The sequence below is a fragment of the Notolepis coatsorum genome (genome assembly GCF_963971535.1).
Source record: "Notolepis coatsorum genome assembly, chromosome: 12".
Taxonomy (NCBI): Eukaryota; Metazoa; Chordata; class Actinopteri; order Aulopiformes; family Paralepididae; genus Notolepis; species Notolepis coatsorum.
Window position 1 is genome coordinate 73,233,547 of NC_140176.1, and position 16,353 is coordinate 73,249,899.

The window sequence follows — 16,353 nt, forward strand, 5'->3', positions numbered from 1 at the left end:
TTTGATCCCAAAATGTTTATTCCCATACAAATATATTGAGGGGGACGTTATGGAACATGGACATCAGATAGGGGGGTGTTAACCCAAAAAAGGTTGAGAACCACTATTTTAGCTCCTGCCCTTTAACAAAACAGCAGATCTTTTCATTTCAGTGTCAGACATAACACTTTTTGAGTACTATCGATTACTATTAAGATATAATAAGAAATCTAAAATGTTGCCAAAAATCGGCGGCCGCCTATTGATCCTTTCCTCATCTTCCTAGTCTTGTAGGGAGTAGGGCCCCCCTAGGACCTCTGGGGGGAGGGAGGGGGGGCACTGGCACACAGACATTGTCATCATGTGTACTTGAACCCTCCCCCCCACCTCACTCTTTCCTGTTCACGTTCAGGACTCCATCCGCAACCCCACGGTGATGGACTTCATGGACAAGACTCTGGCGGAGGCGCCTTTCTCCTCCAAACACATCCTCAACTTCCTGCACAACGGCCCGCCGGAGGACCGCCCCGACGACGTGGCCGACTTCGACTGGCGGAACGTCTTCAACCTCACGGACGGGGTCGTCCGCACGCTCAACCGATACGCGGAGGTGAGGGCGGCTGAGGTGGAATGATGGGGGAAGTTGTTTTGGTTCTTCTGATACACGTATGGCGACACGTGTCAGGTGTAGCTGCCGCTGTCATTTGACATTATGGTGATATTTTTGGTTGTGAAGAATATAACGATTTGGCGTAGTTGACGGTCAAGTTACCCAACCGCCATCACTGATCCAACTGACCCAACTGTTCAACTGTTCTGAAATTCTGAAATTGTGGAGAAACCCTGGACGCGTCTATTCTTATCCTAACGGATTTACGCATCCGCGCGATCTGATTGGCCACTGACGTTTCTGGTCATGTGACATGTGCGCCCAATCGCGTGATGCGCCCATTTCCGTCTCGAACAGCAGCAAACTACCTAACGCCTAGTTTATCACTGGTTAAGCTTAAGCGACTCTTTCGAAGTTGGTTAAGGTTAGAGTTTGGAATCAGGGCTGGCGTTCTATCGCCATGCTCTAAGACAAACTCTAACCTTAACCAACTTCGAAAGAGTGCCTAAGCTTAACCGGCAAAAGAACTTGCCGTCACACGATTGGCGCGACCAGAAACATCAGTGGCCAATCAGAGAGCAAAACGCGAACACGGAAGCATAAATCCGTTAGGATAAGAATAGACGCGCCATGGACAGGGGACTTAAAGGAGTGTGAGACCCCGGACGTAGTATCCCAGGATGTTGTAAGAGGGTGCTCTGTTTTTCTGCTTGCACCGATTGGTCCTTGAATGAATGAATGAATGAATGAAAACTTTATTTAACAGATTGCAGAACGGGTACAATATAAAGTACGGCTCAATACACACAATTGTTAAGGGGATGCAGACCAGAGAAAGACGTTTGTCTTGTTTACATCAGGGTCCCCCATTTTCAATTCATAGTGACATTTATGACATACACAACATACATGACATCATGACATTTATGGCATAGGGACATACATGACATATGCCATATGCTTCTTTGCTTCCTTCTATGCTTACCTCACACACTGGCCACACCCTTGCATATTAGCCTCATATCCACAGTCGTACTCAAGGCGGGTGTAATGAGGGAAGGCAGTGATTATAGCTTGTCAAGTTTTCAAGTTTCAAGTTTGTTTATTATTAGTCACAACAAAATACAGAATACTTTATGATGAAATGCTTGTTTCTGTATGAGCCCCTGAGAGTGTGCTACATACAGTAAAAAAATAAAAGTCATTAAGAAGTAAGTAAAAAGTAAGTGAAGTCAATATACATATATTATACAATACAGAGTAAAATGAGTAACAGTGAGGTACAATGCAGAGGTACAAAACTTAGGGTAGGGTGCAAATGAGGTATGAGGTAGTGCAAATCTCTTTGATAATAGATCTATATAAAGTGTGTTAAAGTGTCTAAAGTGGATACAGTGAGTGATAAGGTGAGTGTTTGTTTAAAGTGAGTGTGTAAGTGTGGTTGTGTGTGCACTGCAGTGAGTGTAGATGATGGGTTGTTACATAGTGTCATTGTCATTGAGCATCCTGATGGCCTGGGGATAGAAGCTCCTTCTGCGTCTCTCTGTACTGTCCACACACAAGCCCAGGCTTCAGTGCATGGGGTCTTCTTTGGCATGTTATGGTGCTTACGCCTCACACTTATATCTCCTTCCTACCCCCCTAGACCCTTTTGAGCTAGAGGAGGCTTGGCCTGTGTTTTAAGGCAACAGGTGGGATTTTTAGATGCAACTTCTAGCCAATGGTAAAAGTTGCATCATGCCTCACTCCCTCACTCCCTCACTCACTCACTCACTCACTCACTCACTCACTCACTCACTCACTCACTCACTCACTCACTCACTCACTCACTCACTCACTCACTCACTCACTCACTCACTCACTCACTCACTCACTCACTCACTCACTCACTCACCATAGTAACCTTCTCTTGATCTTTTTGTTTTCTTACAGGAATGAAAAAAGAAAAGCACAGTCTCTCTCTCTGGACACAGTCTCTCTCTCTGGACACAGTCTCTCTCTCTCTGGACACAGTCTCTCTCTCTCTGGACACAGTCTCTCTCTCTCTCTGGACACGGTCTCTCTCTCTGGACACAGTCTCTCTCTCTGGACACAGTCTCTCTCTCTGGACACAGTCTCTCTCTCTCTGGACACAGTCTCTCTCTCTCTCTGGACACAGTCTCTCTCCCTGGACACAGTCTCTCTCTCTGGACACAGTCTCTCTCTCTGGACACAGTCTCTCTCTCTGGACACAGTCTCTCTCTCTCTGGACACAGTCTCTCTCTCTCTGGACACAGTCTCTCTCTCTCTCTGGACACAGTCTCTCTCTCTGGACACAGTCTCTCTCTCTCTGGACACAGTCTCTCTCTCTGGACACAGTCTCTCTCTCTGGACACAGTCTCTCTCTCTGGACACAGTCAATTCAATTCAATTCAATTCAATTCAATTCAAATAGGCTTTATTGGCATGAAATATTAACATACTTATTGCCAAAGCAAGTTCAACATACAAACAATAACATATATATTAAGCAATAAAATATCATAACATTTGTAATAACAGTAAGGACAATCAACAAGAAACATATTAATTTACAAAATAGTCACTCGATCGGGTAGTCATTTTTCAAGTGTGGCCATTCAGATACATTTTACAGGGCTTGTTCTCTTATTTTGTGACAACCGTCTACATATTTTGCAGCTAATGCTGTACACTGACTTTTCTCCCCACACATGTATAGTAGCTTTTGGTGATCAGGGAGGTGGATAAACTGTGCATCAATTTTGTTTATTTTATCAAAGAAGACTTCTCTTAGGTCCTTGTATTTCTCACAGTATAGCAGGAAGTGAAGTTCTGTCTCAATGTCCCCCTGATGGCAAAGTGAACACAGCCTGGCCTCTCTGGGCAGCCAGTTTTGCCTGTAACGGCCTGTTTCTATGGCTAGACTGTGTCCACACAGTCTGTACCGTGTCAATGTTTTTCTTAATTTTATCTCACTCACAGTAGTCAGGTATTCTGCCACCATGTACTCTCTGTTTAGGGTCAAATAGAATTCTAATTTACTTTGAGATTTGGTTGATTTGTTCCAATATTCTATATCGTTTTCTTTTTGCTTTGAGATTATTTGGTTGGGCCAGATTTTTTGGTATCTGTCCTGAAGCATTTGTGGGCAGAGATTTCTGACTAGCTGGCAGAGGGGACTCTTATCTGGGTTCATCTCTTGGCTCTGAAGGGCTTTGTAGTGGTATGAGTGGGGGTCACTTGATTGGAGGTGTGTGTAAAATTGTATGGCTCGCTTTTGAATTTGAATGATTAGGGGGTATTGGCCGAGTTCTGCCCTGCATGCATTATTGGCAGTGTGTCTGTGGACCTTAAGTAGGTTTTTGCACAATTCTGCATGCAGTACTTCTAATGGGTGTTTTTCCCATTTTGGGAAATCTTGGTTAGTTAATGGACCCCACACTTCACTGCCATATAATATTATTGGATTTATTACGGAATTTAGAATTTTGAGCCAGGTCCTAATTGGGATGTCAATTGGAATTTTCCTTTTGATGGCATAAAAAGCCATTCTTCCCTTCTCCTTCAATTCATTCACAGCCATATTGAAGTTTCCATTATGATTTATTTTCAATCCCAAATATGGGTAGCTTTTTGTGTTTTCTAATATGTGTGTGCCTAATTTAAATGTATTATGTGAACTCTGAGACTCGTGTCTCCTTTGAAAGATCATGACTCTAGTCTTCTTCATGTTTATGTTCAGAGACCATGTCTGGCAGAACTGGTGGAGGATGTCTAGGTTCTGTTGTAGACCCTCTTTAGTGGCTGACAGCAGAACCAGATCATCTGCGTACATCAGTAATTTTACATTGGTATCGTGCAGAGTCAGACCGGGTGCAGTAGAAAGTTCTAATAACTTTGCTAATTCATTTATATATATATTAAACAATGTTGGGCTTAAATTGCACCCCTGGCGGACTCCGTGACCCTGGGTGAAGAAATTTGTTCTTTTATTTCCAATTCTAACAGCACATCTGTTTTTTGTGTACATGGATTTGATCAAGTCATATGTATTTCCTCCAACACCACTTTCTAGAATTTTGAAGAAAAGACCTTTGAGCTAGAGGAGGCCTGTGCATCTCTCTCTCTGGACACAGTCTCTCTCTCTGGACACAGTCTCTCTCTCTCTCTGGACACAGTCTCTCTCTCTGGACACAGTCTCTCTCTCTGGACACAGTCTCTCTCTCTGGACACAGTCTCTCTCTCTCTGGACACAGTCTCTCTCTCTCTGGACACAGTCTCTCTCTCTGGACACAGTCTCTCTCTCTGGACACAGTCTCTCTCTCTGGACACAGTCTCTCTCTCTCTCTGGACACAGTCTCTCTCTCTGGACACAGTCTCTCTCTCTGGACACAGTCTCTCTCTCTCTGGACACAGTCTCTCTCTCTCTGGACACAGTCTCTCTCTCTGGACACAGTCTCTCTCTCTCTGGACACAGTCTCTCTCTCTCTCTGGACACAGTCTCTCTCTCTGGACACAGTCTCTCTCTCTGGACACAGTCTCTCTCTCTCTGGACACAGTCTCTCTCTCTGGACACAGTCTCTCTCTCTGGACACAGTCTCTCTCTCTCTCTGGACACAGTCTCTCTCTCTCTGGACACAGTCTCTCTCTCTCTCTGGACACAGTCTCTCTCTCTCTGGACACAGTCTCTCTCTCTGGACACAGTCTCTCTCTCTCTCTGGACACAGTCTCTCTCTCTCTGGACACAGTCTCTCTCTCTGGACACAGTCTCTCTCTCTCTCTCTCTCTCTCTCTGGACACAGTCTCTCTCTCTCTCTGGACACAGTCTCTCTCTCTGGACACAGTCTCTCTCTCTCTGGACACAGTCTCTCTCTCTCTCTGGACACAGTCTCTCTCTCTCTCTGGACACAGTCTCTCTCTCTCTCTGGACACAGTCTCTCTCTCTCTGGACACAGTCTCTCTCTCTCTCTGGACACAGTCTCTCTCTCTGGACACAGTCTCTCTCTCTGGACACAGTCTCTCTCTCTCTCTCTGGACACAGTCTCTCTCTCTGGACACAGTCTCTCTCTCTCTGGACACAGTCTCTCTCAATTCAATTCAATTCAATTCAAATAGGCTTTATTGGCATGAAATATCAACATACTTATTGCCAAAGCAAGTCCAACATACAAACAATAACATATATATTATTAAGCAATAAAACATACCATAATATTAGCAATAAGTAAAACAATCAACAGAAACATATTAAATTACAAAATAAACATTCCATCGGGTAGTCATTTTACAGATGTAGCCACCCAGATACATGTATTTACAGGGCTTGTTCTCTTATTGTATGACAACCATCTACATATTTTGCAGCTAATACTGTACACTGACTTTTCTCCCCACATATATATAACAGCTTTTGATTATCAGGGAGATGGATAAACTGTGGATCAATTTTATTTATTTTATAAAAGAAAACTTCTCTTAAATCCTTGTATTTTTCACAGTATAGTAGGAAGTGAGGTTCTGTCTCAACATCCCCCTGATGACAAAGTGAACACAGCCTGGCCTCTCTGGGCAGCCAGTTCTGCCTGTGACGGCCTGTTTCTATGGCTAGACTATGTCCACTCAGTCTGTACCGTGTCAATGTCTTTCTTAATTTTATATCATTCACAGTAGTCAGGTATTCTGCCACCGTGTACTCTCTGTTTAGGGTCAAATAGAATTCTAATTTACTTTGAGATTTGGTTGATTTGTTCCAATATTCTATATAGTTTTCTTTTTGTTTTGAGGTTATTTGGTTGGGCCAGATTTTTTGGTATCTGTCCTGAGGCATTTGTGGGCAGAGATTTCTGACTAGCTGGCAGAGGGGACTCTTATCTGGGTTCATCTCTTGGCTCTGAAGGGCTTTGTAGTGGTAGGAGTGGGGGTCACTTGATTGGAGGTGTGTGTAAAATTTTATGGCTCGCTTTTGAATTTGAATGATTAGGGGGTATTGGCCGAGTTCTGCCCTGCATGCATTATTGGCAGTGTGTCTGTGGACCTTAAGTAGGTTTTTGCACAATTCTGCATGCAGTACTTCTAATGGGTGTTTTTCCCATTTTGGGAAATCTTGGTTAGTTAATGGACCCCACACTTCACTGCCATATAATATTATTGGATTTATTACGGAATTTAGAATTTTGAGCCAGGTCCTAATTGGGATGTCAATTGGAATTTTCCTTTTGATGGCATAAAAAGCCCTTCTTCCCTTCTCCTTCAATTCATTCACAGCCATATTGAAGTTTCCATTATGATTTATTTTCAATCCCAAATATGGGTAGCTTTTTGTGTTTTCTAATATGTGTGTGCCTAATTTAAATGTATTATGTGAACTCTGAGACTCGTGTCTCCTTTGAAAGATCATGACTTTAGTCTTCTTCATGTTTACGTTCAGAGACCATGTCTGACAGAACTGGTGGAGGATGTCTAGGTTCTGTTGTAGACCCTCTTTAGTGGCTGACAGCAGAACCAGATCATCTGCGTACATCAGTAATTTTACATCGGTATCGTGCAGAGTCAGACCGGGTGCAGTAGAAAGTTCTAATAACTTTGCTAATTCATTTATATATATATTGAACAATGTTGGACTTAAATTGCACCCCTGGCGGACTCCGCGACCCTGGGTGAAGAAATTTGTTCTTTTATTTCCAATTCTAACAGCACATCTGTTTTTTGTGTACATGGATTTGATCAAGTCATATGTATTTCCTCCAACACCACTTTCTAGAATTTTGAAGAAAAGACCTTTGTGCCAAATTGAGTCAAAGGCTTTTTCAAAATCGACAAAGCAGGAATATATTTTGTTTTTGTTCTGTTTTACGTGAATGTCAATTAGGGTTTTAAGAGTGTATATATGGTCAGAGGTACGATAATTTGGTAAGAATCCGATTTGGCTTTTACTTAGAACGCTGTGTTCTGTAAGGAATTCTATGAGTCTGGTGTTGATGATACTACATAGAAGTTTGCCCAAATTACTCGTCACACAGATACCCCTATAGTTTTTTGGGTCATGTTTATCTCCACTCTTGAAAATTGGGGTTATGAGTCCTTCATTCCAGATATCAGGAAAATAGCCTAGATTTAGTGTCAAATTGAATAATTTTAAAATAGCCAATTGGAATTTTTCAGAGCTGTGTTTAATCATTTCATTTAATATGCCATCTGTACCACAGGCCTTTCTAGCTTTAAGGCACTGGAGTTTTGATTTCAGCTCTTGTTCTGTGATTGGGAAGTCTAAAGGGTTTTGATTATCCTTTATGATATTTTCCCATTTTTGTAATTTTTCACATATCTGGCTGGTTTCCGTTTTTGTATTTAGGGGTACAGTTGTAAAGAGTGATGTGAAGTGGTTTGTCCAAACATCCCCATCTTGGATAGCCATTTCTTCCGGCTTATCTTTATTCAATGAGTTCCAGTGGTCCCAGAAGGAGTTAGAGCTTAGAGAGTCCTCTATTTTGCACAATTGTTTATTTACGTGATTGTTCCTTTTAATTCTGATGGTCTTTTTGTAGTGTTTCAATGATTCACAGTATTGGAGGCGTAGGGTGTCATTTTGTGGGTTTATGTGTTTCTGGTTTGATATTTTTCTTAGCTGTGTTCTAAGAGCTTTACATTCTTTGTCAAACCATTGGTCTCTCTGGACACAGTCTCTCTCTCTCTCTGGACACAGTCTCTCTCTCTCTGGACACAGTCTCTCTCTCTGGACACAGTCTCTCTCTCTCTCTCTCTCTCTCTCTGGACACAGTCTCTCTCTCTGGACACAGTCTCTCTCTCTGGACACAGTCTCTCTCTCTCTGGACACAGTCTCTCTCTCTCTCTGGACACAGTCTCTCTCTCTCTGGACACAGTCTCTCTCTCTCTCTCTCTCTGGACACAGTCTCTCTCTCTCTCTCTCTCTGGACACAGTCTCTCTCTCTCTGGACACAGTCTCTCTCTCTCTGGACACAGTCTCTCTCTCTCTGGACACAGTCTCTCTCTCTGGACACAGTCTCTCTCTCTCTGGACACAGTCTCTCTCTCTCTCTCTGGACACAGTCTCTCTCTCTGGACACAGTCTCTCTCTCTGGACACAGTCTCTCTCTCTGGACACAGTCTCTCTCTCTGGACACAGTCTCTCTCTCTCTGGACACAGTCTCTCTCTCTCTGGACACAGTCTCTCTCTCTGGACACAGTCTCTCTCTCTCTCTCTGGACACAGTCTCTCTCTCTGGACACAGTCTCTCTCTCTGGACACAGTCTCTCTCTCTCTCTGGACACAGTCTCTCTCTCTCTGGACACAGTCTCTCTCTCTGGACACAGTCTCTCTCTCTGGACACAGTCTCTCTCTCTCTCTGGACACAGTCTCTCTCTCTGGACACAGTCTCTCTCTCTGGACACAGTCTCTCTCTCTGGACAGTGTCTCTCTCTCTCTCTGGACACAGTCTCTCTCTCTCTCTGGACACAGTCTCTCTCTCTGGACACAGTCTCTCTCTCTCTCTCTCTGGACACAGACTCTCTCTCTGGACACAGTCTCTCTCTCTCTCTGGACACAGTCTCTCTCTCTGGACACAGTCTCTCTCTCTCTCTGGACACAGTCTCTCTCTCTGGACACAGTCTCTCTCTCTCTCTGGACACAGTCTCTCTCTCTCTCTGGACACAGTCTCTCTCTCTCTGGACACAGTCTCTCTCTCTCTCTGGACACAGTCTCTCTCTCTCTGGACACAGTCTCTCTCTCTGGACACAGTCTCTCTCTCTCTGGACACAGTCTCTCTCTCTGGACACAGTCTCTCTCTCTGGACACAGTCTCTCTCTCTGGACACAGTCTCTCTCTCTGGACACAGTCTCTCTCTCTCTCTGGACACAGTCTCTCTCTCTCTCTGGACACAGTCTCTCTCTCTGGACACAGTCTCTCTCTCTGGACACAGTCTCTCTCTCTGGACAGTGTCTCTCTCTCTCTCTGGACACAGTCTCTCTCTCTCTGGACACAGTCTCTCTCTCTGGACACAGTCTCTCTCTCTCTGGACACAGTCTCTCTCTCTGGACACAGTCTCTCTCTCTGGACACAGTCTCTCTCTCTGGACACAGTCTCTCTCTCTCTCTGGACACAGTCTCTCTCTCTGGACACAGTCTCTCTCTCTCTCTGGACACAGTCTCTCTCTCTCTGGACACAGTCTCTCTCTCTGGACACAGTCTCTCTCTCTGGACACAGTCTCTCTCTCTCTCTGGACACAGTCTCTCTCTCTCTGGACACAGTCTCTCTCTCTCTCTGGACACAGTCTCTCTCTCTCTGGACACAGTCTCTCTCTCTGGACACAGTCTCTCTCTCTCTCTGGACACAGTCTCTCTCTCTCTGGACACAGTCTCTCTCTCTGGACACAGTCTCTCTCTCTCTCTCTCTCACTCTCTCTCTCTCTGGACACAGTCTCTCTCTCTGGACACAGTCTCTCTCTCTGGACACAGTCTCTCTCTCTCTGGACACAGTCTCTCTCTCTCTCTCTCTCTCTCTCTGGACACAGTCTCTCTCTCTCTGGACACAGTCTCTCTCTCTCTCTGGACACAGTCTCTCTCTCTGGACACAGTCTCTCTCTCTCTCTGGACACAGTCTCTCTCTCTCTCTGGACACAGTCTCTCTCTCTCTGGACACAGTCTCTCTCTCTCTGGACACAGTCTCTCTCTCTGGACACAGTCTCTCTCTCTGGACACAGTCTCTCTCTCTGGACACAGTCTCTCTCTCTCTGGACACAGTCTCTCTCTCTGGACACAGTCTCTCTCTCTGGACACAGTCTCTCTCTCTCTGGACACAGTCTCTCTCTCTCTCTCTGGACACAGTCTCTCTCTCTCTCTCTGGACACAGTCTCTCTCTCTCTGGACACAGTCTCTCTCTCTCTGGACACAGTCTCTCTCTCTCTGGACACAGTCTCTCTCTCTGGACACAGTCTCTCTCTCTCTGGACACAGTCTCTCTCTCTCTCTGGACACAGTCTCTCTCTCTGGACACAGTCTCTCTCTCTGGACACAGTCTCTCTCTCTCTCTCTGGACACAGTCTCTCTCTCTGGACACAGTCTCTCTCTCTGGACACAGTCTCTCTCTCTCTGGACACAGTCTCTCTCTCTCTGGACACAGTCTCTCTCTCTCTGGACACAGTCTCTCTCTCTGGACACAGTCTCTCTCTCTCTCTGACACAGCTCTCTCTCTGGACACAGTCTCTCTCTCTGGACACAGTCTCTCTCTCTCTCTGGACACAGTCTCTCTCTGGACACAGTCTTCTTCTCTGGACACAGTCTCTCCTCTCTCTCTCGCGGACACCCCCCAGGCTTCCCCCCCCTGGACTTCTCTCTCTCTGGACACAGTCTCTCTCTCTCTCTGGACACAGTCTCTCTCTCTGGACACAGTCTCTCTCTCTGGACACAGTCTCTCTCTCTGGACACAGTCTCTCTCTCTCTCTGGACACAGTCTCTCTCTCTCTCTGGACACAGTCTCTCTCTCTGGACACAGTCTCTCTCTCTCTGGACACAGTCTCTCTCTCTGGACACAGTCTCTCTCTCTGGACACAGTCTCTCTCTCTGGACACAGTCTCTCTCTCTCTCTGGACACAGTCTCTCTCTCTGGACACAGTCTCTCTCTCTGGACACAGTCTCTCTCTCTCTGGACACAGTCTCTCTCTCTCTCTGGACACAGTCTCTCTCTCTCTGGACACAGTCTCTCTCTCTCTCTCTCTCTGGACACAGTCTCTCTCTCTCTCTCTCTCTGGACACAGTCTCTCTCTCTCTGGACACAGTCTCTCTCTCTCTGGACACAGTCTCTCTCTCTCTGGACACAGTCTCTCTCTCTGGACACAGTCTCTCTCTCTCTGGACACAGTCTCTCTCTCTCTCTCTGGACACAGTCTCTCTCTCTGGACACAGTCTCTCTCTCTGGACACAGTCTCTCTCTCTGGACACAGTCTCTCTCTCTGGACACAGTCTCTCTCTCTCTGGACACAGTCTCTCTCTCTCTGGACACAGTCTCTCTCTCTGGACACAGTCTCTCTCTCTCTCTCTGGACACAGTCTCTCTCTCTGGACACAGTCTCTCTCTCTGGACACAGTCTCTCTCTCTCTCTGGACACAGTCTCTCTCTCTCTGGACACAGTCTCTCTCTCTGGACACAGTCTCTCTCTCTGGACACAGTCTCTCTCTCTCTCTGGACACAGTCTCTCTCTCTGGACACAGTCTCTCTCTCTGGACACAGTCTCTCTCTCTGGACAGTGTCTCTCTCTCTCTCTGGACACAGTCTCTCTCTCTCTCTGGACACAGTCTCTCTCTCTGGACACAGTCTCTCTCTCTCTCTCTCTGGACACAGTCTCTCTCTCTGGACACAGTCTCTCTCTCTCTCTGGACACAGTCTCTCTCTCTGGACACAGTCTCTCTCTCTCTCTGGACACAGTCTCTCTCTCTGGACACAGTCTCTCTCTCTCTCTGGACACAGTCTCTCTCTCTCTGGACACAGTATCTCTCTCTCTGGACACAGTCTCTCTCTCTCTCTGGACACAGTCTCTCTCTCTCTGGACACAGTCTCTCTCTCTGGACACAGTCTCTCTCTCTCTGGACACAGTCTCTCTCTCTGGACACAGTCTCTCTCTCTGGACACAGTCTCTCTCTCTGGACACAGTCTCTCTCTCTCTGGACACAGTCTCTCTCTCTCTCTGGACACAGTCTCTCTCTCTCTCTGGACACAGTCTCTCTCTCTGGACACAGTCTCTCTCTCTGGACACAGTCTCTCTCTCTGGACAGTGTCTCTCTCTCTCTCTGGACACAGTCTCTCTCTCTCTCTGGACACAGTCTCTCTCTCTGGACACAGTCTCTCTCTCTCTGGACACAGTCTCTCTCTCTGGACACAGTCTCTCTCTCTGGACACAGTCTCTCTCTCTGGACACAGTCTCTCTCTCTCTCTGGACACAGTCTCTCTCTCTGGACACAGTCTCTCTCTCTCTCTGGACACAGTCTCTCTCTCTCTGGACACAGTCTCTCTCTCTGGACACAGTCTCTCTCTCTGGACACAGTCTCTCTCTCTCTCTGGACACAGTCTCTCTCTCTCTGGACACAGTCTCTCTCTCTCTCTGGACACAGTCTCTCTCTCTCTGGACACAGTCTCTCTCTCTGGACACAGTCTCTCTCTCTCTCTGGACACAGTCTCTCTCTCTCTGGACACAGTCTCTCTCTCTGGACACAGTCTCTCTCTCTCTCTCTCTCTCTCTCTCTCTGGACACAGTCTCTCTCTCTGGACACAGTCTCTCTCTCTGGACACAGTCTCTCTCTCTCTGGACACAGTCTCTCTCTCTCTCTCTCTCTCTCTCTGGACACAGTCTCTCTCTCTCTCTGGACACAGTCTCTCTCTCTGGACACAGTCCTCTCTCTCTCTGGACACAGTCCTCTCTCTCTCTCTGGACACAGTCTCTCTCTCTGGACACAGTCTCTCTCTCTCTCTGGACACAGTCTCTCTCTCTCTCTGGACACAGTCTCTCTCTCTCTGGACACAGTCTCTCTCTCTCTGGACACAGTCTCTCTCTCTGGACACAGTCTCTCTTTCTGGACACAGTCTCTCTCTCTGGACACAGTCTCTCTCTCTCTGGACACAGTCTCTCTCTCTGGACACAGTCTCTCTCTCTGGACACAGTCTCTCTCTCTCTGGACACAGTCTCTCTCTCTCTCTCTGGACACAGTCTCTCTCTCTCTCTCTGGACACAGTCTCTCTCTCTCTGGACACAGTCTCTCTCTCTCTGGACACAGTCTTCTCTCTCTCTGGACACAGTCTCTCTCTCTGGACACAGTCTCTCTCTCTCTGGACACAGTCTCTCTCTCTCTCTCTGGACACAGTCTCTCTCTCTGGACACAGTCTCTCTCTCTGGACACAGTCTCTCTCTCTCTCTCTGGACACAGTCTCTCTCTCTGGACACAGTCTCTCTCTCTGGACACAGTCTCTCTCTCTCTGGACACAGTCTCTCTCTCTCTGGACACAGTCTCTCTCTCTGGACACAGTCTCTCTCTCTCTCTCTCTGGACACAGTCTCTCTCTCTGGACACAGTCTCTCTCTCTGGACACAGTCTCTCTCTCTGGACACAGTCTCTCTCTCTCTGGACACAGTCTCTCTCTCTCTGGACACAGTCTCTCTCTCTGGACACAGTCTCTCTCTCTCTCTCTGGACACAGTCTCTCTCTCTGGACACAGTCTCTCTCTCTGGACACAGTCTCTCTCTCTCTCTGGACACAGTCTCTCTCTCTGGACACAGTCTCTCTCTCTGGACACAGTCTCTCTCTCTGGACAGTGTCTCTCTCTCTCTCTGGACACAGTCTCTCTCTCTCTCTGGACACAGTCTCTCTCTCTGGACACAGTCTCTCTCTCTCTGGGACACAGTCTCTCTCTCTGGACACAGTCTCTCTCTCTGGACACAGTCTCTCTCTCTGGACACAGTCTCTCTCTCCTCTCTGGACACAGTCTCTCTCTCTGGACACAGTCTCTCTCTCTCTCTGGACACAGTCTCTCTCTCTCTCTGGACACAGTCTCTCTCTCTGGACACAGTCTCTCTCTCTCTCTGGACACAGACTCTCTCTCTGGACACAGTCTCTCTCTCTCTCTGGACACAGTCTCTCTCTCTGGACACAGTCTCTCTCTCTCTCTGGACACAGTCTCTCTCTCTGGACACAGTCTCTCTCTCTCTCTGGACACAGTCTCTCTCTCTCTCTGGACACAGTCTCTCTCTCTCTGGACACAGTCTCTCTCTCTCTCTGGACACAGTCTCTCTCTCTCTGGACACAGTCTCTCTCTCTGGACACAGTCTCTCTCTCTCTGGACACAGTCTCTCTCTCTGGACACAGTCTCTCTCTCTGGACACAGTCTCTCTCTCTCTCTGGACACAGTCTCTCTCTCTCTCTGGACACAGTCTCTCTCTCTCTCTGGACACAGTCTCTCTCTCTCTCTGGACACAGTCTCTCTCTCTCTCTGGACACAGTCTCTCTCTCTGGACACAGTCTCTCTCTCTCTGGACACAGTCTCTCTCTCTGGACACAGTCTCTCTCTCTGGACACAGTCTCTCTCTCTGGACACAGTCTCTCTCTCTGGACACAGTCTCTCTCTCTCTCTCTGGACACAGTCTCTCTCTCTGGACACAGTCTCTCTCTCTCTCTGGACACAGTCTCTCTCTCTCTGGACACAGTCTCTCTCTCTGGACACAGTCTCTCTCTCTCTCTGGACACAGTCTCTCTCTCTGGACACAGTCTCTCTCTCTCTGGACACAGTCTCTCTCTCTCTCTGGACACAGTCTCTCTCTCTCTGGACACAGTCTCTCTCTCTCTCTGGACACAGTATCTCTCTCTGGACACAGTCTCTCTCTCTGGACACAGTCTCTCTCTCTCTGGACACAGTCTCTCTCTCTGGACACAGTCTCTCTCTCTGGACACAGTCTCTCTCTCTGGACACAGTCTCTCTCTCTCTGGACACAGTCTCTCTCTCTCTCTGGACACAGTCTCTCTCTCTGGACACAGTCTCTCTCTCTCTCTGGACACAGTCTCTCTCTCTCTCTGGACACAGTCTCTCTCTCTGGACACAGTCTCTCTCTCTCTGGACACAGTCCTCTCTCTCTCTCTGGACACAGTCTCTCTCTCTCTCTCTGGACAGTCTCTCTCTCTGGACACGGTCTCTCTCTCTCTGGACACAGTCTCTCTCTCTCTCTGGACACAGTCTCTCTCTCTGGACACAGTCTCTCTCTCTCTCTGGACACAGTCTCTCTCTCTCTCTGGACACAGTCTCTCTCTTTCTCTGGACACAGTCTCTCTCTCTCTCTGGACACGGACTCTCACAGAACTGATTTTGAACCACAGGTCTCTTTTGTGCTTTTGTGGCCGCATGTTGATTTCAATACATTTGAAGCCGGTTGCCAAAAAAAACACTGCACATTCCAAACCAGCCCATGGCCACCACATAATAGTGTTCATAGAGAAGAGAGAAGCCTATTTGGCCCCAAGGTGACGGGAGCATTTACATGGCTGTCTGACGGGGCTGCCAGCCCGCGGATCTCCTAGCTTGTCCCTTCGTCCCCAAAGACATGGAAATCCACCCAGGTGCGGCGCGGCTAGGCAGACGCGACAAAACTAGCTGTCAAGGCTCTTTTGTTTACAGTTGATATAGTGGAGGGTGAGAGAGAAAGAACAGCCTGGTTCCTCCAGTACTCCTGTCCCTCTTCCTTCCTTCTCTCCCAGGACACTCCATGCAGAAGGGGGCCAGAAACACTCGGAGGACAGTTAAATTCACCCCCCACCTTGGTGGATGCTAATCGCAAACGAGAGGCCTATCGCTGTGTGTGTGTGTGTGTGTGGGGGGGGGAGTGTTGGTGGCATCGAGGGGCACGCGGGGCCACGGCCAGTGCGGAGGGCTGGCGCTCTTTGTCTTTGTCAGGGTTGAAGCTTACAGCACTTGAGTGTGACAGGGAGAGAGGCGACGAATGAGGCCAATTAGATACAGCTGTCACTCCGACCACCCTCCTTTATAAAGTGTCGACAATGACCGAGGGGGTGGGTGGGGGTGCTGATGGTGCGCTTGGTGGCACGCCTGGATATTCGCACCGCGTAGCAGGACAATGGTGCTGTTGTTGTTGTTGTTGTTGTTGTGGAGGAGGTGATGGTGCTGCAAGGGGATGCTTGATCTAATAGAGGGAGGGGGGTGGAGTGAGATTTGGATTCCTGTTGTAATGTGTGTGTGTGTCCGTGTATTTGTATGTGTACAA

General features: G+C 47.4%; 1 protein-coding gene across 1 annotated transcript in view; it reads left to right on the forward strand.

Moving 5' to 3' along the window:
- Positions 1 to 16,353, forward strand: part of LOC311237910 (retinal-specific phospholipid-transporting ATPase ABCA4-like) — a gene marked incomplete at its 5' end in the record, with an annotated part of 151,299 nt that overhangs the window by 40,517 nt on the left and 94,429 nt on the right. The window contains 1 exon segment of the mRNA XM_084325884.1: positions 392 to 589. Within this exon segment, the coding sequence (XP_084182010.1) occupies positions 392 to 589 (198 nt within the window).